The 21,497-nt window shown below is 49.6% G+C and overlaps 1 protein-coding gene, 1 long non-coding RNA gene and 1 other non-coding gene across 4 annotated transcripts; 1 reads left to right on the top strand and 2 right to left on the bottom strand.

Moving 5' to 3' along the window:
• Positions 1 to 631: 631 nt before the first annotated feature.
• LOC141582543 (uncharacterized) lies at positions 632 to 2,404 on the top strand. 2 transcript variants are annotated; one of them, XR_012515402.1, is made up of 3 exons: positions 632 to 766; positions 1,092 to 1,166; positions 2,325 to 2,404. It is a non-coding gene; the product is annotated as an uncharacterized LOC141582543 (long non-coding RNA). The 2 variants fall into 2 exon arrangements; XR_012515403.1 differs by having other exon boundaries at positions 1,089 to 1,166.
• Positions 2,405 to 13,342: 10,938 nt separating this feature from the next.
• Positions 13,343 to 13,454, bottom strand: LOC120364100 (U6 spliceosomal RNA). The gene has a single exon (XR_005579452.1). It is a non-coding gene; the product is annotated as a U6 spliceosomal RNA (small nuclear RNA).
• A 6,894-nt stretch (positions 13,455 to 20,348) lies between these two features.
• IMP3 (IMP U3 small nucleolar ribonucleoprotein 3) lies at positions 20,349 to 21,497 on the bottom strand. Its single transcript, XM_003943001.4, has one exon. The coding sequence runs from the start codon at positions 21,415 to 21,417 to the stop codon at positions 20,863 to 20,865; it is 555 nt and encodes a 184-aa protein (XP_003943050.1). The 5' UTR covers positions 21,418 to 21,497; the 3' UTR covers positions 20,349 to 20,862.

Raw genomic sequence — 21,497 nt, 5'->3', positions numbered from 1 at the left:
CCTTAGATAGCTCACTGGATCTTCCTGGGCATCTGTAAAATGAGAATAGTCCAGCCAGGGGTGGTCACGGGACTGGGCTTTGTGGAGCTGGGGGCGGAGAGGGCGATGGTAGCCTGTCCAGCCACCAGCCCCTCTCTCCAGGGCCCTTTCCCCCTGTGCTTTGGGCAGATGGAAATATTCAAAATGGAGAAAAGCCAGGATGCAATGAAAATCGAGGAGCTGAAGGGGAGCCTAAAACCATCTGGGTAAGATGGGGCTGGCATGACCTGGGAGCAGGACTGGCATCAGAGGGCTGTGGGGGTGGCTTAGGGTGCCCCAGGGAGGTGGGTGTCTGGAAGGGCTTTGAGGCAGAGGGAAAGAGGTCTGTGCCAGGAGGCGGCAAGTCTCATAATGGCCACGAGCCTCAGTGTCCCCATCAGAAAGAGGGAGGGGTTCCCGTCGTCAGCCACCCACGGTGCTCTCGATCTGAAAGTGGCTCGGAAGACTGGCTACCATTTGGGGTTGAGGAATCATGAGCAGTGAGGGCAGGTTTGGGGAGCCTGAGAGGAGCTGAGCACCCAGAAGAGTTTTTTTTTGTTTTTTGTTTTGAGAATCCAGAGGCCCTTATCGTCTGCTTCCTTTCTCAGCTGAACCCTCAATCCTGAAGCCCCCAGCAGGACACTCTGACTTGGAGAAAAACCTAAAAACTGAAACCAAGTACCTGAGAGACGAGCTGCGGGAACAGGAGAGGCTGCAGGAGGCGAAAATGAGGCTCCGGGAGCAGGAGGTGAGGCTGAGAGAACAGGAGGAGAGGCTTCTTGAGCAGGAGGGGCTCCAGGAGCAGGAGGAGGAGCTGGTGTGTTGCCCACCTGGGGAGCCTGCCCTCCTCCCCAGCCCTCCAGGCCTTTATTTTCCCACCTGTAAAATGGGGGAGTATATGAAATGGGGCTCCTAAAGCCACCTGTGAGCCAGAGCCCTGCTCTGATGGCTGTGGGAGAAAGGAGACAATTTTTCTAACCTCCACCCTTCCCAGTGCCACGGGAGGCAGTCACAAAGTTCTGGGGTCTCCAGCTGCAGTGGGTGGCCGCTGATTGCTTCTGTCTGTCCAGAAGAACGAGAACAGGAGCGCACTGCATTTGGAGCAGGAAGGAAAGGAGCTGCAGGAGAAGCTCGATGAACAGGAGACGGTAATCTCCGTCCCATCCGGGAGGGCTGGGAGGCAGGCACCGGCCTCTGGGGAGGAGAGGTGTAAGGCCACAGGCAGCTCCACCCTGGGGCAGGTGACCCCACACCCTCCAGGACAGTCCTGTGACCGTTTCTGGCTTCCTACCCTCTGACTTTTAGAGGCGGGTAGCCTTGGGCTCCTCCCAGGTCTGAACATCATCATCCCAGCTTGAGGCATGGAGCCCCCCAGTCATAGGGCAAGAGACAGTGGTGTGAGAGGCTCTTTGTGCTGGGTGCGGTGGCTCACCCCTGTCATCCCAGCACTTTGGGAGGCTGAGGCAGGAGAATCACTTAAGATCAGGAGTTTGAGATCAGCCTGGCCAACATGACGAAACCTCATCTCTACTAAAATTACAACCACCACCACCACCACAACAAAGCTGGGCGTGGTGACGCACACCAGTAATCCCAGCTACTCTGGGGGCTGAGGCATGAGCATCGCTTGAGCCCGGGAGCTGGAGGTTGCGGTAAGCTGAGTTTGCACCACGAATCTCCAGCCTGGGCCACAGAGTGACACTCTGTCTCAAAACAAAACAAATCAAATCAAAGCAAAACAAAACGAAAGCCTCCTTAGATCCAAACTGGATTCCAGCCTGGGTTCCACTGGTCACCATTCGACGACTTTGCATCTCTAGTCTCTGTTTCTTTAACTTCCAAAGGAAGTTAACATTTTCCTCGCGTGGGTGCTGAGGATTAAATGAGATGATGCGTGGAAAGCATTAGGCACATAGCACACTTGGCGGATGGTGTTCGGCTCCCTCTGCTTTTCCACCAGTCTGTGGCCTACAGTTTAAATGGTGGAACGAAGGATGTGAGATTTGAGGCTGGCGAAGGAGGCATGGGGTTCTAGGCAAGGGAGGCAGTCTCTTAGGCTGGAGCCAGGGGCCAGGCGCCTGGGCAGGCCACCTTCCTCTGTGGTCCCTCCCAGACCCCCTTATGCTCTTGGTTTCTCCACTTTCTGATTCCTCTGGACCCTCACCCCTTCCAGGAGCCGGTGGTCAGACACCTTCATGACTGACAGGTGCACTCTCTGAGGCCCCAAGGGAAGGGGCTGCGCTCCACCTCCCTGCCCCGTCTGTCCTGTGTATGCCTCTACAAGAACGCTCCCCTCTTGCCTTCAGGTGCCATATCTGAACGCTGCTGGAGCCGGTGCCCAGGAGGAGCAGGCACGGCTCTGTGAGCAGCTCCAGCAACAACAGGTATGCTGCCAGCAGCAGGCTCACCCGGTGGCCTCGGCCCTGAGGGACCCAGAGTCAGCGGCCGTGGCCACAGGGACTAGGAGCGAGTGTGGGTGTGGGGAGACCCAGCGGGCCCTGCAGGAAGCCATCGACAAGCTGCAGGTGAGTGAGTCCTGCAGGGGCCATGAAGGCTGGGGGTGGGGCAGGTCGCTGCCGAGATGTGACCCCATTATTTTGGCTCCAGAGAGACTTCGTGGCCATCATGAAGGAGAATGCGGACCTCAAGGAGCAGGTGGAAAAACTGGAACTCGGACTGATCCAGCTCTACAGAGAGAGAGACATGATAAGTGAGCAGGAGGCCAGGGCAGGGCAGGGGAGCTGCAGGGTGGTGGAGGGGCCCAGCCTCTGAGCCTGTCCTTCCACAGGAAAGTCCGTCAAACCAAATGACCGTGAGAGGGCAGTGGCCAAGACCCAGCACCAGAAGAAGAAGGATGTTAGCATGCTGTCCCAGGCCGAGGAGGGGACGAAGGTAAGGTGTACAGCCTCTCTGCGGGGGTGAGGGGATGGGGGCGGGCGTGAGCGTGGGTGCCGGCACCGGCATGGAAGCTGAGCACCCCTATCTCCAGGTGGAGCTGCTGGAGCTGCAGGGGCCAGTGATGCCGCTTATGATCGACCACGACGTCCAGCACCCTGCTCATGAGTCCACTCCAGGGGCCACAGCCCCCCAGGGGCTCGGTGCTGCTGACAAGGATGGTGAGCAGAGCCCTCAGGCGGGGTGGGCGGGCAGGAGCAGGGGAGGCTGGCACTGTGCTCAGATCCCCACCTCCCTCTCTCCAAAGAATTTTGTGAGGTGAGCCTGGATGACGACAGCGACAGCCTGGAGCCTGCAGGAGGGAGAGTGCAGCACAACCCCACTGCACAGGAGATGGCACCTGGCTTTGTGAGCTGCGGGACGGCCAGCAACACCGGCCCTTGGGCAGCAGTCCCTCTATGCCACGCTTTCACCGGGCTGCGGCGAAGGAGGAAGTAGACATCACCGTCAGCTAAGAGGTGGCCAAGAAATTTACAAAGGACCGAAGTTATAGGGTTAGTCTTCTACACGTTTACTTTATTTGAATGTTAGGGCCACTCATGATGATTTGTGTTTCTAATTTATAGTTTATTTGTAAAAAGTTAAAGGAGAGTGGGTCTTCGTGTGGCTTTCACTGATGTTCACTCTGGCATCCTTTAGCATTTTTTGTTTTTAATGTGATAATCATAGATCATTAGCATGTCTATCGAGTTTGCCCTTACGTGGTGGGAGTTCAAACACACAAAGACCCAGTATTGGCACAAAACCATTTTCACTAGTTTGGAATAGGCTGCCGTGGTTTTTTAATGTTATTGCAGCATGTATAGTCATTATGGAATTCAGATACAATTTGCTTATGTGCTGCTATGATATTTGATGGAATCCTGATCACAGTGACCTCTTAATTAGCTCAATATGTGCTTTGCCCTCACGTGCACACTGTTTGTTACTTTGTAAGATGCCACTATGAGTACTGAGATTTAGAGTTGTTGAAAGGCCAAGAACTGGAAACAGCCTTTCTTCCATGTTCCGTGCATTGCAAATGGGAGTAATAACATTTTTGGGAGCTTTTAAAATCTCACAGAAGAAGAAAGTGGCCTGCTCTGGCAGGTTTGTGCAGAATAGAATATTCCATTTGTTCCCATGCTGAGAAGGAGTGCTGTGCTATGGCAGTTCTTCTGGGGTTTTTCTGTGCTCTGGGCTCATGAAGATAGTGCATCATGAGCTGCGGCAGCTGTACTCTTTTTTGATGACCTAAAAAAGGATGATTTCTGAGGAATAAAAGGCTCGCATCTTTGACAGTGGATGTGGAAAACCTTTCCTAGCTTGGAGGATTTATATCTATAATACATTGTAAAGTCAGAGTTCATGTTACCTGTTTTAACACATGAGTCTAAGTCTCAGTACACAAAAGGGCACTGGTTGGCATTCTTCTTAATGTATTTAGTAAAGATCATAAGAAATCCTTTAAGGTAAAGTGTTACATATATATATGAATGGAAATTTGTATCTTAGAATGAATAGACACTAAATATTGATGACTGAACAGTTAACGTTTTAGGACACTTGGTATAGTGCCTTGCACACAGAAAGAGACCACGGATGAGATTATCCTTTAGTATCATTTAACAGTTTTAAAAATTGCTATTTATTACAGTTCACATAGCAAGTTGCCGATAAAATGTCCATTTTTATAAAACATCTCCAAGAAAAAAGAAATCCTTTAAGAGTTTAAATGTCCAGAAAAAAACAGAAAATTAAAAAAAAATTTTTTTTAAGTTTATATGTCCCTAGAACAGGCATACAGGTTCTAGTCAAGAATGAATTAGAGTGCAGGAAAGCCGTGTGACAGCTGGCATCCCTCTGTGTTCATGGAGCTTCTTTGAGGCAACAAGACTGATTGACCGTCCAGACTTCTCTGGCTAATACCTATTCTTCAACCACCATGGTTACTCTGACATAGGAATTGCCTTCATTTTCTTCAATAAAAAGGACTTTAAACAATAATCACAAACAAAAAAATAATAATCACAAACATTATTATAAACTAATACATGTGAGAGTACTTGGCTGAAACAAAAAGGAGTTTCAGAGAGAGAATTGTACTATATTTTAAAATCAAGGAGAAGTTTGTGCAACTTAAAATGTTTATAGACTGCATGCCATCTACTGTTTGTGAATGTCAACCTATTATCAGGAAAAGTATCTGTACAATCACAGTTTTATTTCCTCACCAAGTTCTTTACCAAGAGTGAAATATGTTTTTATATATTTCAGTTTCGGTTACAGGCATATTTTGTGCAAGATTTATGTTAATGTGCCTCTACATTATGAATGAATTCTTTCAGTCAGACATTGCCTAAGTCACAACTTTATGATACTTGGAACAGAATCAACAGTTGAAACTTCATCAAGTTCTTTATTTTTTTTTTTTTTTGAGACGGAGTTTCGCTCTTGTTACCCAGGCTGGAGTGCAATGGCTCGATCTCGACTCACCTCAACCTCCGCCTTCTGGGTTCAGGCAATTCTCCTGCCTCAGCCTCCTGAGTAGCTGGGATTACAGGCACGCGCCACCATGCCCAGCTAATTTTTTGCACCTTTAGTAGAGACGGGGTTTCACCATGTTGACCAGGATGGTCTCGATCTCTTGACCTCGTGATCCACCCGCCTCAGCCTCCCAAAGTGCTGGGATTACAGGCTTGAGCCACCGCGCCTGGCCAGAAACTTCATCAAGTTCTAATGTCTGTGGGCCAAAATACGTCCCATTGTTAGGATGGAGGGAGATATGTATGTGTGCTCCCTGAAGTGGAGATTCCTAGTTCCTGACCATGTCCATGTTTAGCATTTGGCATCCTCATGATACTTTCATAAACATGACATTAATAGGAGAGCACTAATATGATTTACAGATGGAATAACACATTTGCCTGCATTCCCTGAAAGAGTATAAATATTGGGTCCTGGTGACTTGAACTGACTCTTCCAAATTGTAGAAATTTATCAATGTATCAGATAAACTCAGTTTCAGAATGATCAAGGAAAAATGTTTGACCAAATCATGTGCCTGATTAACAGTGCTACGATTTCTAGCCCGGGGGTTTAAAATGGACTTAAAGTTCTGTTTTGTGTTTCATTTTCTGAACTTGCCGCTTTTGCATTCTTTGAGTTCAGTTTAAAGACAGTTACTCTAAGTCCATTTTCAGCCCTCGGGCTAGAAATCATACCACTGTTAATCAGCCACATGATTTGGTCAAACATTTTTCCTTGATCATTCTGAAACTGAGTTTATCTGATACATTGATAAATTTCTACAATTTGGAAGAGTCAGTTCAAGTCACCAGGACCCAATATTTATACTCTTTCAGGGAATGCAGGCAAGTGTTTTTCTTAATCATTCTGAAACTGGGTTTATCTAATACATTGATAAATTATTTGAAAGGGATTTTGATAGTTCAAATCACTTCACTTTTACCCTAAGAAATATAAATGACTAGGAATGACCTTGACATAGTGTTTAGCATCTGTGCCCAATCTGACAAGAATGTGTTCATCAGGTACCTATGGAGTAAATCACATACAGGCATGTTTAGCTGAATGTCAGTCTGGAAAATACATTTACTATATTAACCGAAATATCACTCTGTGTAGGCATTTTGTCATCTATTTAAGAAAAATCTAACAAGAATGGAAATCATATGACAGTAATTTAAGTGTTTCTTCAAAGTGCATGCGAGTCTTTTGCAGTACTTCATTCAGCCAAGTATTTGTTCTCTGTCTCATTCAGTAGAAGGCAGCTTTCAATTTGCCTAGAAGGCAACATTAAAAGGTTAGCATTCATCAAAAATGTAGAATTTTATTTTTTTCATATTTGTGTATGTTCATTTTAGATAACTGAAACTTCACAGAATTTAACAGCAAATAAAGTTTTAAAAATTTTAGTTCTGTACTTTAGCTTCAACTATCTCTGTTTTATAATCTATAAGGCTCATGCCATAGTTCAGCACCAACAAGATCCACACAAAACTGTTTAAGCAATCTTCTTATCCATCCTGTGTGATAGTTTTTGTTTGTTGTTTTTAAGGTAAAAGTCCTACTTTCAGACCTTGAAGTGCAATCCCTCTAGTCAGAGAAAAAAAAAAAAAAGGAAAAGAACTGTGTTCCGCCGTTGATTTCGGTTGTCAGTCTATACGTTGAATTTATAACACTGATGCATCAGAAGTAACATAACAATGCCCTGGCCCTATTCTTCCCCTCCCGTTTAAATTTTTAAAAGGCAACCAGAAAAATGATTCATTTGTTCTTTAAAATAAGGTGCAAAGAAGGATTACAATAACAAACGTCCTCATCCACACCTCCAATAACATCTCACTATTTAGCATGATCTACCATGAACAGGTTCAGGGGCTCACCTAGAGCTATATTCACAGCTCCTGAATGGACCATGTTTACTATACCAGAGGCCTGCTCAATGGTAGCATCTCTCTGTTCAGAGGTCATTACAAAAATACATAGAATTTTCAAATGTGGGTTCAACTGAATAAATTTGAATTTCTGTAGGAAGAATTAAAATACCTATTTAAAGAGTGCAATATATGATAATCATTTTAAAAGGATTTTATTAAACCTGATAGGTTTTCTGCAAATGAATAAAATCTGTTCTGAAACCAAAGCTGATTTTAAGAAAATTTCAAAATGTAAATCAGTCCTATCCTACCCATAATATAGCTTCTCCAAAACTTTATCTTAAAGAGTCATTTTAAAAGAACTATTAAAACATGTAACTGGTATCTTAACGTTTTGAAATTACTTAAACCATTTTAAAATATGAATGTCGTAGTTTAAAAGAAACCAGGGGAAGGAAAAGTAGGGAAAGAAATGCCAATTCCAGCCCAAAGCGTTAGTGGCCAAGTTTTCTAAGAATGACTTTTACCAATGTATGAACTCTTATGAACAGAATGTAAGATGGAAATCCTGAGCCTTTTGTCTAAAGCGGCATTATTGACTGCTGCTGTGACGCTCCTGTAATGTAATAAATTATTCAATTGCTGCAAAGCGCTGTTTTTGCCTTAAAATTTTGTGCGTCTTGACAACTATAGTATTAAAGATATTGAGACTCTGCCAATGCTGGGCACACTTGGCATGAGATACTGTGTTTTTATTTTTACGAAATTGTAATACAGCTATACAAGTGTGTTCATTAAAAGAACACAAACTAATAAAAGTTATGGGATAAAAAAGTTATGGGATAAAAAAATGTGGAAAAGTTGTGGCAAAAAACGTTGTGGATAAAAAGTAGAAAAATTTTATGAAAAGTATAAAATTTATGAAAAGGAAGTTAAGAGATTTTTTTAAAAACATTATGGGGAAAAATATAAAAATAAATAAAAGCAGGCCCGTGTCAGCAAGGCCTGGAGAAGCGGGGCTGGAGTCTCCGCTCCCACCATGTCCCTCCCACCCCTTCCCAGTCACGCCTTTATTACTAGCGTAGCAAGACAAGACCCCTGTCTAATGGGGGGAGACAAACAGACCCTTTGCCACCTTGACCAGGGCTGAGTCCTGAAATCTCTGGATGATGATGGTTGTTATTGAAGAGCCAGAGGCTGCTGGAGTTGGTTGGTTTGGAGGAGGCCTGATGGCCTCCTTCCGCTCACCAAAGCAACTTTTCCCTCAGGGGGCTCCCATCTTCTTACTCAGAGAGGCAGCTGAGGCAGGACAGTGGCGCTGACTGTGGACCAGGTGAGGGCACGGGCTGCTGGGGTGACCCCCCTTCCCCAGTGTACATATTGTATCCGTGTAACGTTTTGTATATTTTAGGAGTTTGGGGTGCCCTGTGTATCGTACCTGGCAGAGGTTGGAGCTGGCACATGGGGAGGAGGTTTTATTTTTATTTTTATTTATTTTTTGTTTTGTTTTTTTTTTGAGACGGAGTTTCGCTCTTGTTACCCAGGCTGGAGTGCAATGGCGCGATCTCGGCTCACCGCAACCTCCGCCTCCTGGGTTCAGGCAATTCTCCTGCCTCAGCCTCCTGAGTGGCTGGGATTACAGGCACGTGCCACCATGCCCAGCTATTTTTTTGTATTTTTAGTAGAGACGGGGTTTCACCATGTTGACCAGGATGGTCTCGATCTCTCGACCTCGTGATCCACCCGCCTCGGCCTCCCAAAGTGCTGGGATTACAGGCTTGAGCCACCGCGCCCGGCCGCAACTCCTGTTTATTTTGCCTTTTATTCTGGAATAAATGGATTTAGCCGCACTGCTCGGCCTGCTGTAGTCCCGCTTCCCTCACTGGGTCCTGGAGTTTGTGCCCCTGAACGAGGAGCCCCAGAGTGTCTGAGCGTGTCCAGCCGGGCTGTTGGGGACCTTCCAGGCCTGTTACCTGTGTGCCGCCTGGTGACACCTGGGGGACTTCCCGGGGACTGCGGTGGCACGTCCGGCCCTGACAGCCAGCAGGCTCAGAAGCCTGATCAGCGGTGGCCGGGAAGGCAGGTACCGGCACCCAAGGGCGCTGACTCCCGCCCACCCCAGGCGTCTGTCTCCCACCCCCCGCCTCCCTCTCCTGCCTGCGCCTGGTGGCCTGCGCTGTCTGTCCCTCCAGAGCGCCGGCTGCCCCGCGGGCTCCCTCCAGGCTGAGTGCGTGGCCCTCCTGCCCCCTCGTGGCCAGAGCCGGCTGCACGGGACGAGACCAGCTGCGCTCCAGGGGCTTTCCGGGAACAGTGGCCCTTGGAAAGGGTGGGGCCTTTTCACTGCTCCCGACAGCGCCCCAAAAATGGCTTGGCCTTTCGCCTCCCCTGAGCTCCACAGAAAACACAGTCAGCAGAGGGCACATTCCCCGTCGTCCAGAAATGGGTTTGACTCTCAGCCGAGGGACAGCAGGACGGGTAGAGACTGTCAGGCCACAGGGCTGCCTGCACGGCAACCCCATGCTTGGCGGTGGTGGGAGGGATGGCGGGGCCCGGGTGACAGGGAGGCTCACTGGAGGTGGCGCACTTTGGAGGGGCAGTGTCAGGGCACAGCTTTCTCTTGTTGGGCCACACGGCTCCACCACAAGGACATCACGGTGACTGATTCCCAGTGCCAGAGGCGAGGCGGTCGGCCACGTGTAGGTGTATATATATGTGAGTATTTATAGATATTTCTAGAACAGAGCAGGGGTGTGCCACAGAAGGGAACAGTCACACCTGGATGTGTCACCTCACCGCTACCACAGACTAAGTCACAGATGAAGGGGGGTGGCTTTGGGGCTGGGGGAGTCTCAGAACAGCCGCCCAGGCAGGCTTGGAAAGGGAGGTCTCCGACAGGAGAGGGGATCTGTGTAGAGGTCAAGGGGGGCCTGGGGCTCTCAGGATGGGATGGACTTCCCTGACCCGATCGGCTGGCAGTTGCAGAGAAAACAGAGAGGAAACGGGAGAGGGAAAGGCGAGGAGAGAGCTGGTGAGGCCAGCGCAGAGCAGGGGGAGCTGCAGCAGCTGGGGGAGGGCTGGGCAGGGGAGGGCGCAGTGCAGGTGCGGCAAGGTTCCTGGAACAGGGGCTGGAGGGGAAAGGGGAGGAAGAAGGAGGAAGGAGCCGGAGCTGCACAGTTAGTGCCGGGGGCTGCGGCGGCCTCCCCACCCGAAACACGCTGGCCTCTCCCACGGCACACAGGCAGTGCACCCACAGCTCAGACCCACGCTCACCGCCCTCGGGCTGCCCTCCTTTCTGAACACCCTGTCTTCCAACCCACTGGCTCAGGGCCACTGCCAGCCTTGGGGAGCCCCATGCGACAGCCACCAGGCCTGACAAAGAAGGAACATTGCCTGAACCAGGAGGGTGAAGCTAAAAGCTCTGGATGGCTGGAGGGAGCGCCCGAGGCCCCTCTGGGTGGTCAGAAAGCCCAGGACCCTCTGAAGGGACCCTGGGGGAGACAGGGAGGCCAAGCAGTCGGATGCCACTAGCCACAGACTTATAAGTGTAAGTGGGAGCCGGGCGCGGTGGCTCAAGCCTGTAATCCCAGCACTTTGGGAGGCCGAGGCGGGTGGATCACGAGGTCAAGAGATCGAGACCATCCTGGTCAACATGGTGAAACCCTGTCTCTACTAAAAATGCAAAAAATTAGCTAGGCATGGTGGCGCGTGCCTGTAATCCCAGCTACTCAGGAAGCTGAGGAGGGAGAATTGCCTGAACCCAGGAGGTGGAGGTTGCGGTGAGCCGAGATCGCGCCATTGCACTCCAGCCTGGGTAACAAGAGCAAAACTCCGTCTCAAAAAAAAAAAAAAAAAAAAAAAGTGTAAGTGGGGACTGGGGACTTTCAGCTTCTTTTGTGGGGGACTGTAGGTCGCATAGGTGAGGCTGGACCCTTCCTGAGGGGAAAAGCAGAAGAGGGAGAGTCCGTGGTGGGGGAGGCAGGGGAGCTCTCGGGGCAGAGCTCAGCCGGGCCAGCAGCCACTGTGGTCCCTTGTGGTCTTCTTGAAGAAGCTCTCCCAGACTGCTCTTTTCCCCAAGGCAGGGGTGTAGACCTGGCAGGGCGGGGCGGGGACCGGGTGGGGGTGGAGGAAAACCTCAGCTTGCCTATGACCCTCAGGCTCCTTCTCCAGCTGCTTCTGTCCTGGCCCAGGCCCGGGAGCCATTCTCACACTCTCCCGCTCCTGTGCACGCCCACACACACATCACACACCTTGATGGTCACACAGTCACAGCCTGGCCTCTGCTTCTGTGGGCCAGTGGCCGGACATGCCCCGGGACGGCTCAAAGGGGTCAGGACTTGGAAGTGGGGACATCAGGGTAGCTGAAGGAAATCCACATACCCAGAGCAGATCGGGGTTCAGACTCTCTGACCTGAGGTAGGCTCCCCAGGGGCTGGGAGGGGAGTCGGACTGAATGGAGGATGGAAGAAAGCAAGAAGAAAGAGGAGGAGGGTAACGTGTGGGCAGCCGCCGAGTGAAAATAGAGGGAATCGCCATCAAGTGCTGGACAGAAGGGGCAGGTGGGACGAGCCCACGGCCCCCTCCGCACAAACGACCCCCTCCGGACTCAGTGCTCCTGGGGGGCAGGCTCCGCCAGCCCTCGGCCACATGTGGATCCAGTACCCACGGTCCGAGTGCCTGGGATGGAGACGGCCAGTTCTGGCGGCCGGGTCCGATGCTCTAGAATCCAGCACCATTTCCCTCCTGGCCATGCCTGTCCACCAGCTTCTCCCACACATTCAGCCCTCACGCACCTGGGGACCCCGGGCAGGGTGCCAGGGCGCCTGTGGAGAGAGGGCCAAAGGGGTCAGGGGAAGCCTCAGCCTGGAGGGTACAGGGGCGCTTCCCCCAAGGCAGACCCAGCAGGCAGAGGCCCAGGAGCAGGGACCCAGGCTGGGCTGGGGACACTGCGAGGGCTTGGCACTGCGTCCTCGGGCTGAACTTGGGAGACCTGCGGGCCAGTCTTTTACTCCCACATTCCACTGAACTAGTTTTTTTGGGTTTTTTTTTTGTGTTTTTTTTTTTTTTAGATGGAGTTTCACTCTATTGCCCAGGCAGGAGTGGTACGATCTCGGCTCACTGCAACCTCTGCCTCCCAGGCTCAAGTGATTCTCCTGCCTCAGCCTCACCACTAGCTGGGATTACAGGCACCCGCCACCATGCCTGGCTAAGTTTTTATTTTTAGTAGAGACGGGGTTTCATCATGTTGGTCAGGCTGGCCTCAAACTCCCGATCTTGTGATCCGCTGGCTTCGCTTTCCGAAGTGCTGAAATTACAAGCGTGAGCCATCGCGCCTGGCCCACTGAACTATTCTTGTCAAGGTCATCAGTAGCCTCGATGCTGCTGGACCCTATGGTTATTCTCAGTCCTTCTCTTGTCTCTCAGCAGCATTTGACCTGGTTGATCACTCCTTCCTCCTGGATACACTTTCTTCATTTGCACTGGCGAGAACGTACTCTCCTGGTGTCCCTTCTACAGCACAGGTTCGTCCTCTTCTCTCCAATAATTCTTTTTTTTTTTTTATTGCATTTTAGGTTTTGGGGTACATGTGAAGAACATGCAAGATTGTTGCATAGGTACACACATGGCAGTGTGGTTTGCTGCCTTCCTTCCCCTCACCTGTATCTGTCATTTCTCCCTACGCTCTCTTCCAACCTCCACACCTCCCCGTCCCTCCCCCATTTCCCCCAAACGGACCCCAGTGTGTAGTGCTCCCCTCCCTGTGTCCATGTGTTCTCATTGTTCAACACCCGCCTATGAGTGAGAACATGCGGTGTTTGATTTTCTGCTCTTGCGTCAGTTTGCTGAGAATGATGGTTTCCAGGTTCATCCATGTCCCTACAATGGACACGAACTCATCGTTTTTGATGGCTGTGTAAGATTCCATCGTGTATATGTACCACATTTTCCCTATCCAGCCTATCATCGATGGGCATTTGGGTTGGTTCCGGAAAAATATGGAACGCTTCACGTTCAGAATTTGCCTGACATCCTTGCGCAGGGGCCATGCTAATCTTCTCCGTATCATTTCAATTTTAGTATATGTGCTGCCGAAGCCAGCATGTCTCTCCAATAATTCTTAACATCAGAGTGACCACAGTGGAGTGGTCATGTCTTTGTTATATCCATAGTCACTCCTCTGATGCTCTCATCTAGACAAATGACTTCCAATAACACTCATGTTAGTAATGCCCAATTTTAAAAATCTCCAACCCTTTTAAAAACACTCCTAACTTGGCCGGGCATGGCAGCTCACACCAAATCTGAGCACTTTGGGAGGCCAAGTCAGGCGGATCACCTGAGGTCAGGGGTTCAAGACCAGTATGGCCAATATGGCGAAACCTCATCTCTACTAAAAATACAAAAATGGATCAGGTGACCCAGCTACTCAGGAGGCTGAGAATCACTTGAACCTGGGAGGCAGAGGTTGCAGTGAGCCGGGATTGCACCACTGCACTCCAACCTGAGTGACAGAGCAAGACTCTATCTCAAATTAAAAATAAATAAATAAATAAACTCCTAAGTCATACATATTTTTCTTTGACATCCCCCCTCAGAAGTCTAATGGATGCCTCCAACCCAACATGTCCCAAATTAAATTTCTGAGCTGGGCATGGTGGCTTATGCTTATAATCCCAGCACTTTGGGAGCCTCAGGTAAGAGGATCACTTCAGCCCAGGAGTTCAAGACCAGCCATGACAACATAGTGAGACCCCCATCTCTACAAAAACTTTAAAAATTAGTGGCCAGGCATGGTGGCTCACTCCTGCAATCTTAGCATTTTGGGAGGCCGAGGCCGGTGGATCACCTGAGGTCAGGAATTTGAGACCAGCCTGATGAACATGACGAAACCCCATCTCTACTAAAAATACAAAAATTAGCCAGGCATGGTGTCAGGCACGTGTAATCCCAGCTACTTGAGAGGCTGAGAGAAGGGGAATCGTTTGGACCTGGGAGGCAAAGTGAGCCAACATTGTACCATTGCACTCCAGCCTGGGTGACAGAGCGAGACTCCATCTAAAAAAAAAAAACAAACAAATAAATAATAATAATAATTTAAAAATAGGCTGGGTGCAGTGGCTCACGTCTGTAATCCCAGCACTATGGGAGGCCAAGGTGGGTGGATCACGAAGTCAAGAGATGAGACCATCCTGGCCGGGCGCGGTGGCTCAAGCCTGTAATCCCAGCACTTTGGGAGGCCGAGGCGGGCGGATCACGAGGTCGAGAGATCGAGACCATCCTGGTCAACATGGTGAAACCCTGTCTCTACTAAAAATACAAAAAATTAGCTGGGCATGGTGGCACGTGCCTGTAATCCCAGCTACTCAGGAGGCTGAGGCAGGAGAATTGCCTGAACCCAGGAGGCGGAGGTTGCGGTGAGCCGAGATCGCGCCATTGCACTCCAGCCTGGGTAACAAGAGTGAAACTCTGTCTCAAAAAAAAAAAAAAAAAAAAAGAAAAGAGACCATCCTGGCCAACATGATGAAACCCTGTCTCTAGTAAAAAAAAAAAAAATACAAAAATTAGCTGGACGTGGTGGTGCACACCTGTAGTCCCAGCTACTTGAGAAGGTGAGGCAGGAGAATTGCTTGAACCCACAAGGTGGAGGTTGCAGTGAGCCGAGATCGCACCACCGCACTTCAGCCTGGCGACAGAGCAATACTCCGTCTCAATAAATAAGTAAATAAAATAAAAATAAAAAATAAGAATTAGCTGGGCATGGCGGCATGTGCCTGTAGTCCCAGCTACTCAAGAGGATCCCTTGGGGCTGGGAGGTTAAGGCTGCAGTGAGCCCCAGTCATTCTGCTGCGCTCCAGCCTGGGCAACAGGGTGAGAGCCTATCCCAGAAACGAAAACAAACAAAAACCAAGTATCAGTCCTTTGCTTAAAACCCCGAAGTATCCCCCTCAACATAAAAGCCAGTCTTTTCAAGGGGCTACAAGCTCTTTAATCTCTCCCTCTCCTCCTTGCCCACTCTGCTCCAGCCGAGACAGCTTTCTGACTCTTCTGACATGCCAGGCACGTTCCCATCTTAAGGCTTTTCCACTGAGTCCCCTTCCTGAAATGTTCTTTCCTGGATATCCACATATGGCTTAACCCCTGTAAAACAGGACCTTCTCTGTAAGACCTACTCTGGCAGGTCAGGAGTTTGAGACCAGCCTGGCCAACACGGTGAAACCATGTCTCTACTAAAAATCCAAAAATCAGCCAAACATGGTGGTGTGCACCTGTAGTCCCATCTGCTGGGGAGGCTGATGCAGGAGAATCACTCAAACCCAGGAGGTGGAGGTTGCAGTGAGCTGAGATCGCACCACTGTTCTCCAGCCTGGGTGACCAAGTGAGACTCCATCTCAGAAAGAAAAAAAAGAAATGAAAAGAAAAAGTCGGGTACAGTGGCTCATGCCTGTAATCCCGCCAATGCTGGTGGATCAGAAGGTCAGGAATTCGAAACCAGCCTGGCCAATATGACGAAAACCTGTCTCTAATAAAAATACAAAAATTTGCTGGGCATGGTGGTGGGCGCCTGTAGTTGCAGCCACTCAGGAGGCTGAGGCAAGGGAATAGCTTGAACCCGGGAGGCAGAGGTAGCAGTCAGCTGACACTCCATCTCCAAAAAAGAAAAAGGAAAAAAAAAAACACTCAGATTATAAAAAGCAAACGACCTACGCTAGTTTTCTGTTCGTTTTAGAGCAGGATCTTGTTCTGTTGCTGAAGCTGGAGTGCAGTGGTGTGATCATGGCTTACTGCAGCCTTGAACTCCTGACCTCAAGAGATCTTTCCCCCTCTTATCCCCAAAAATCCCACCAGTAGCTGGGATTATAGGTGCTGCCACCATGTCTGCTTTTTTTTTTTGGTAGGGACTGAGTCTCACTGTGTTGCCCAGACAGGTCTTGAACTCCCAGACTCCAGTGATCCTCTCACCTTGGCCTCCCTAAGTGCTGGATTACCGGCATCAGCCACCATGCCCAGCCTGGTGATGTAGTTCATGAGTATTTATTATGCTTTATAATTTACATGCTATGTATATTATTTTCCAGATCTTGAATCTTTTATATATATAAAAGTGTCTGGTCTGGCCAGATGCATCCTCATCCAGATTGTTGTAGCTTCTTAAGAACTGTATCTATATCTATATATATAGATATAGATATATTTTTTGAAACAGGGTCTGGCTCTGTTCTGCAAGCTGGGGTGCAGTGGCATGATCATAGCTCACTGCAGCCAACAAGTCCTGGATTGAAGTGATCCTCCTCCCTCAGCCTCCCAGGTAGTCAGGACTACAGGCATGCACTACCATGCCTGATTTTTTTTTTTTTTTTTTTTTTAAACAGAGGTGGGATCTCATTTCTTTTTTATCTTTATTTATTTATTGATTTAGCCTAGGCTCAAATGATCCTCCCACTTCAGCCTTCCGAAGTGCTGGGATTACAGGACTGAGCCACGGAGCCCGGCCCCCAAGCATTATATTGTAAAAGACAATGAAAAGCACACAAAACAAAAATGATCAGAGAGAAGCTAGGTGGCGTCAAATGCCTGGGCAAAAAGGGGTTAGGTCTGCAGCGCTACACTCAGATATCTTACAGATACACCTAGCCCAGACAGCATTAAACTTGTTAACCGAATGCTTGGTGGCCAGAAATCCATGTCAGGATAATGCATTTGAGCACAGACTGAAGGGTTTGGACTTGTACTTACAGTCCAAGTTTCTCAAACTTGCTGGGTTTTATGAATCATCTGACACTTCCGTTAATAATACAGATTTCCAGGTGGCTCCCTTATAGATCCTGGTTCTGTGTTCCTAGGAAGCAGCCAGGCAATCAGTACTTCATGGGTTCGGTGCCACCTGGTCCAACTTGACAGTGAAAAATCACCTGCCAGGTGAAGGACCTGACGCTGGCGGGCAGTGGGGACTACCCGGTCAGGCCCAGGGGAGCAGGTGGCAAGCAGCTCCACAGCGCGTTGCAGGAGCCTAGTGGAAGTTAGCACAGTAAACCCAATCAACAAGCCGCAGCCACGCCTCTTCCCCGAAAATGGCCTCTTCAGCTCCTGCAGGGGAGAATCTGAAAGCCCCAAAGGGCAGAAGTCTAGGAGGAAACGATGCCTGCAGAAAAAGATGCAGTCTTGGTTACTGAAAACCGCCCGGAGCCTCCTAGGGACCCGCCCCCTCCCTCTGGTGCATCTTTTTTTCTTTTATCTTTTTTGTGACAGAGTCTCACTCTGTCCCCCAGGCTGGAGTGCAGTGGTTCAATCTCAGCTCACTGCAACCTCTGCCTCCTGGGTTCAAGAGATTCTCATGCTTCAGCCTCCTGAGTAGCTGGGACTATAGGCATGTGCCACCATGCCCAGCTAATTTTTATATTTTTTCTAGAGGTCCAAGCCTTGGACAACTTACTTATTTTTTTTTTTTTTTGAGAGAGTCTTGCTCTGTCGCCAGGCTGAGTCATCCGCCCACCTCAGTCTGCCAAAGTGCTGGGATTATAGCTGTGAGCCATCGTGCTGGCCTAGACAATTTCTTATACAAATTGTTTCTCAAACTGAAAAGTTACAGATAACACCCCCTACCTGGCAGAGTTGTTGGGAAGAGTCAATGGCAGCCTAGAACTGGCAGGGCTTAGATGAGAGTTAGTTCCCCTCCTAACTTGAACATCAGCTTTTCCTTAAAGCCTTCCCAGTTCAATGCCTGCTCCCTCCTCACACCTTACGGCATCCGGTGGAGACTGGATCACATTGCCTCCTGCTGCTGCTTCTCCCTGCTGGTTTGTAAATTCAAGTTCGGAGACTTTCTAAACTGAGACGCACCAAGGCCTGGCTGTGCTGACACTGACAGTCCCAGTCCATTGCCTACTGGATACGTCATCTTTGGTAATTTGACCCATCTCTGCCTCAGTTCCCTTATCTGAAAGTAGAGAATTGGATTCTCCACCTTATAGGATTGCTGGGAGGCTGAAATTGGCTATATAAGTGGTACCCTTAAAAACGGGCTGCCATACAGAAGTATTTGCTATTATCATATCATGTCCCCTCCTCTATATCATTTCTTCACCAAATGGAAGAGGCAAGAGGATTGCTTGAACTCAGGAGTTTGCGATCAGCCTGGACAACACGGCAAAACTCTATGTCTACAAAAATTAAAAACTATCCAGGTGTGGTGGCACATGCCTATAATCCCAGCTACTGGGAGGCTGAAGTGGGAGGATTGCTTGAGCCCAGATCGAGGCTGTAGTGATCTCCTGGGCTCAAGCAATGGGCTTTGTGTATATATATATATATACATATAAAAAAAAAAAAAAAAAAAAAAAAAAAGCCTGGGCGCGGTGGCTCAAGCCTGTAATCCCAGCACTTTGGGAGGCCGAGGCGGGTGGATCACGAGGTCAAGAGATCAAGACCATCCCGGTCAACATGGCGAAACCCCGTCTCTAGTAAAAATACAAAAAATTAGCTGGGCATGGTGGCGCGTGCCTGTAATCCCAGCCACTCAGGAGGCTGAGGCAGGAGAATTGCCTGAACCCAGCAGGTGGAGGTTGCGATGAGCCGAGATCGCGCCATGGCACTCCAGCCTGGGTAACGAGAGCGAAACTCCGTCTAAAAAAAAAAAAAAAAAAAAAAAGGTGGGCACAGTGACTCACACCTGTAATCCCAGCACTTTTGAGAGGCCAAGGCAGCGGATCATCTGAGTTCAGGAGTGTGAGACTAGACTGGCTAAAATGGTGAAACCCCGTCTCTACTAAAAATACAAAAAAAATTAGCTGCTGTAGTGGCACATGCCTGTAGTCTCAGCTATTCAGGAGTCTAAAGTACGAGAATTGCTTGAACCCAGGAGGCGGAGGTTGCAGTGAGCCAAGATGGTTCCATGGCACTCCAGCTTGAGCGACAAGAGCAAAACTCCATCTCAAAAAAGAGTGATTCTAGCCGGGCGCGGTGGCTCAAGCCTGTAATCCCAGCACTTTGGGAGGCCGGGGCGGGTGGATCACGAGGTTGAAAGATCGAGACCATCCTGGTCAACATTGTGAAACCCCGTCTCTACTAAAAATACACAAAAAAAAAAAAAAAAAAAAAACTAGCTGGGCGTGGTGGCGCGTGCCTGTAATCCCAGCTACTCAGGAGGCTGAGGCAGGAGAATTGCCTGAACCCAGGAGGTGGAGGTTGCGGTGAGCCGAGATCGCGCCATTGCACTCCAGCCTGGGTAACAAGAGCGAAACTCCATCTCAAAAAAAAACAAAAAACAAAAAAACCAAGAGTGATTCTTCAGTAAAACTTCGTAGTCTGCCTACTCTCCCTTCCAATTCTCTATCACTGCTATCATCTAAATTTCCAGGAACTCCTGGGCCACTCTGAACCACTAGATGGCCAAGCTCCAGGGTGATTATTTCTTTAGGCAAGCAAACACCTCAGCCCTCTAACAGGGTACTTCCTGGGGCTGGAATATCCACAGGAAGTCCTGTGAGGAAGAACTCTGCCAAAACACTCCTTCCAAGGAAGGGACCGGTAAAGTGACAAATCTGCCCAATCCTGTACAACATCCTGCATCCTCCACATGTGGCTCCGGCTGCAGATCTCATCCACAGGCAGGTCGCTGCTGACTCTATTCCTTTTCTCTGGATTCCTGGGATGCATAAATATGACCCTATATAAGAAAACTAGAGGCCAGGCACCGTGTCTCATGCCGGTAATCCTAGCACTTTGGGAAGCCGAGGTGAGAGGGTTATGAGGTCAGGAGTTAGAGAGCAGCCCGGCCAATAGAGGGAAACCGTCTCAACTAAAAATACAAAAATTATCTGGGTGCAGTGGCGGGCACCTGTAATCCTAGCTACTCGGGAGGCTGAGGCAGGAGAATTGCTTGAACCCAGGAGACTGAGGTTGCAGTAGCTGAGATCTCACCACTGCACCCAGCCTGGGTAACAGAGCAGGAGTCCATCTTGAGTAAAGAAGAAAACGAAAGCATACAGATAAAAAAAATTGCACTTACAAAGCAGCTGACTCATTTATTGGCATTAGGAAAGCATTCCTTTAAACAATGAAGAAGATCCTGAACACACTAGTCTCACTGAGTTTATAAAAACTTGAGCCCGCCAAACTCCCCATCATCTCTACACAGCTTAACTCCATGGCCAGGAGCAACAATTCGAGCACTTACAAGACGATAAAGGGAAACAGAGCGTGGGGATTTGCAGTTTTTGCTTTTACATTAAAAAGTTTCCAACGCAAGAAGCCAAAAATACCCCAGAGCAGCACCAAGTTACTTCCCACTGTTTCCCAAGGCACAAAAATCAGTAGTCCAAGTTCTAAGAACATTTCCTGGAAAACAAGGACGCACCTCCCGTGGCTCTGTGCACGTCCTGCCTTGATGTATCAAGTTCTTAAGAACCTACAACCGCCTGACACCCTTGGGGAGAGCACCCTCAGAGAATCTCCAGCATCAGGTCTCAGTGTGCCCATCTGTAGGAGACAGCCGTGGAAAGTGGGAGAGCCGCTAGGCTTCCAGATCGAAGTCATCGCGCTCCTCGTTGTACTCCAGCACGTGCCGCTTGATCTTGGACGAGTCGACCCAAGTGACAAAGTCCTCCATGCTGCGCGTGACAAGGAAGGCGGGGTCGGTCACCACGTCCGGGCCCACGCGTATGTGGCCTTGCTCCACAAAGGCCACGGCGGCCTGAAGGTGCTGCGCCATGCGCAGCTTGAGGAGCACGGTGGGAAGGCGGCGGCGGCAGAAGGACGAGGCCGTGACAAAGTCGCAGAGCTCCAGCGAACCGCGCGTGGGCACCAGGCCGAGAGCATACAGCTTGTCCAGCAGCGCGGCGGAAGCGCGCACGCGGAACGGGTCGCGCTCGGGCAGGTCGCGCAGGCGCCGCGCCAGCTCACGCACCGCACGGCTCAGCTGGTTGTAGCGCGTGTAGTCCTCCCGCCGCTGCAGCCGGTAACGCCGCAGCACGCGCAGCTCGTGCAGGTTGTGATCGGTGACCTCCCAGTTCAGGAAGTCCACCTGCTTCAGCAGCTTCTGCTCGTGGAACTTAAGCTTCCGCACCATGATGGCGGAAGCCTCAGCGGAAGGACCCGAAGCTGAGAGCGCGTTCTGACGCCTGCGCGATTTCTGCCTCAGCGCGCCAA

The sequence above is a fragment of the Saimiri boliviensis genome, chromosome 2 (assembly GCF_048565385.1).
Source record: "Saimiri boliviensis isolate mSaiBol1 chromosome 2, mSaiBol1.pri, whole genome shotgun sequence".
NCBI lineage: Eukaryota > Metazoa > Chordata > Mammalia > Primates > Cebidae > Saimiri > Saimiri boliviensis.
Note: the sequence above shows the minus strand (reverse complement) of the source record. Positions and strands in the feature narration are given on the sequence as shown.

Bases quoted from the DNA above. Each gene is read 5' to 3' on its own strand.
- IMP3 (XM_003943001.4), bottom strand. From the start codon at position 21,417: ATGGTGCGGAAGCTTAAGTTCCACGAGCAGAAGCTGCTGAAGCAGGTG.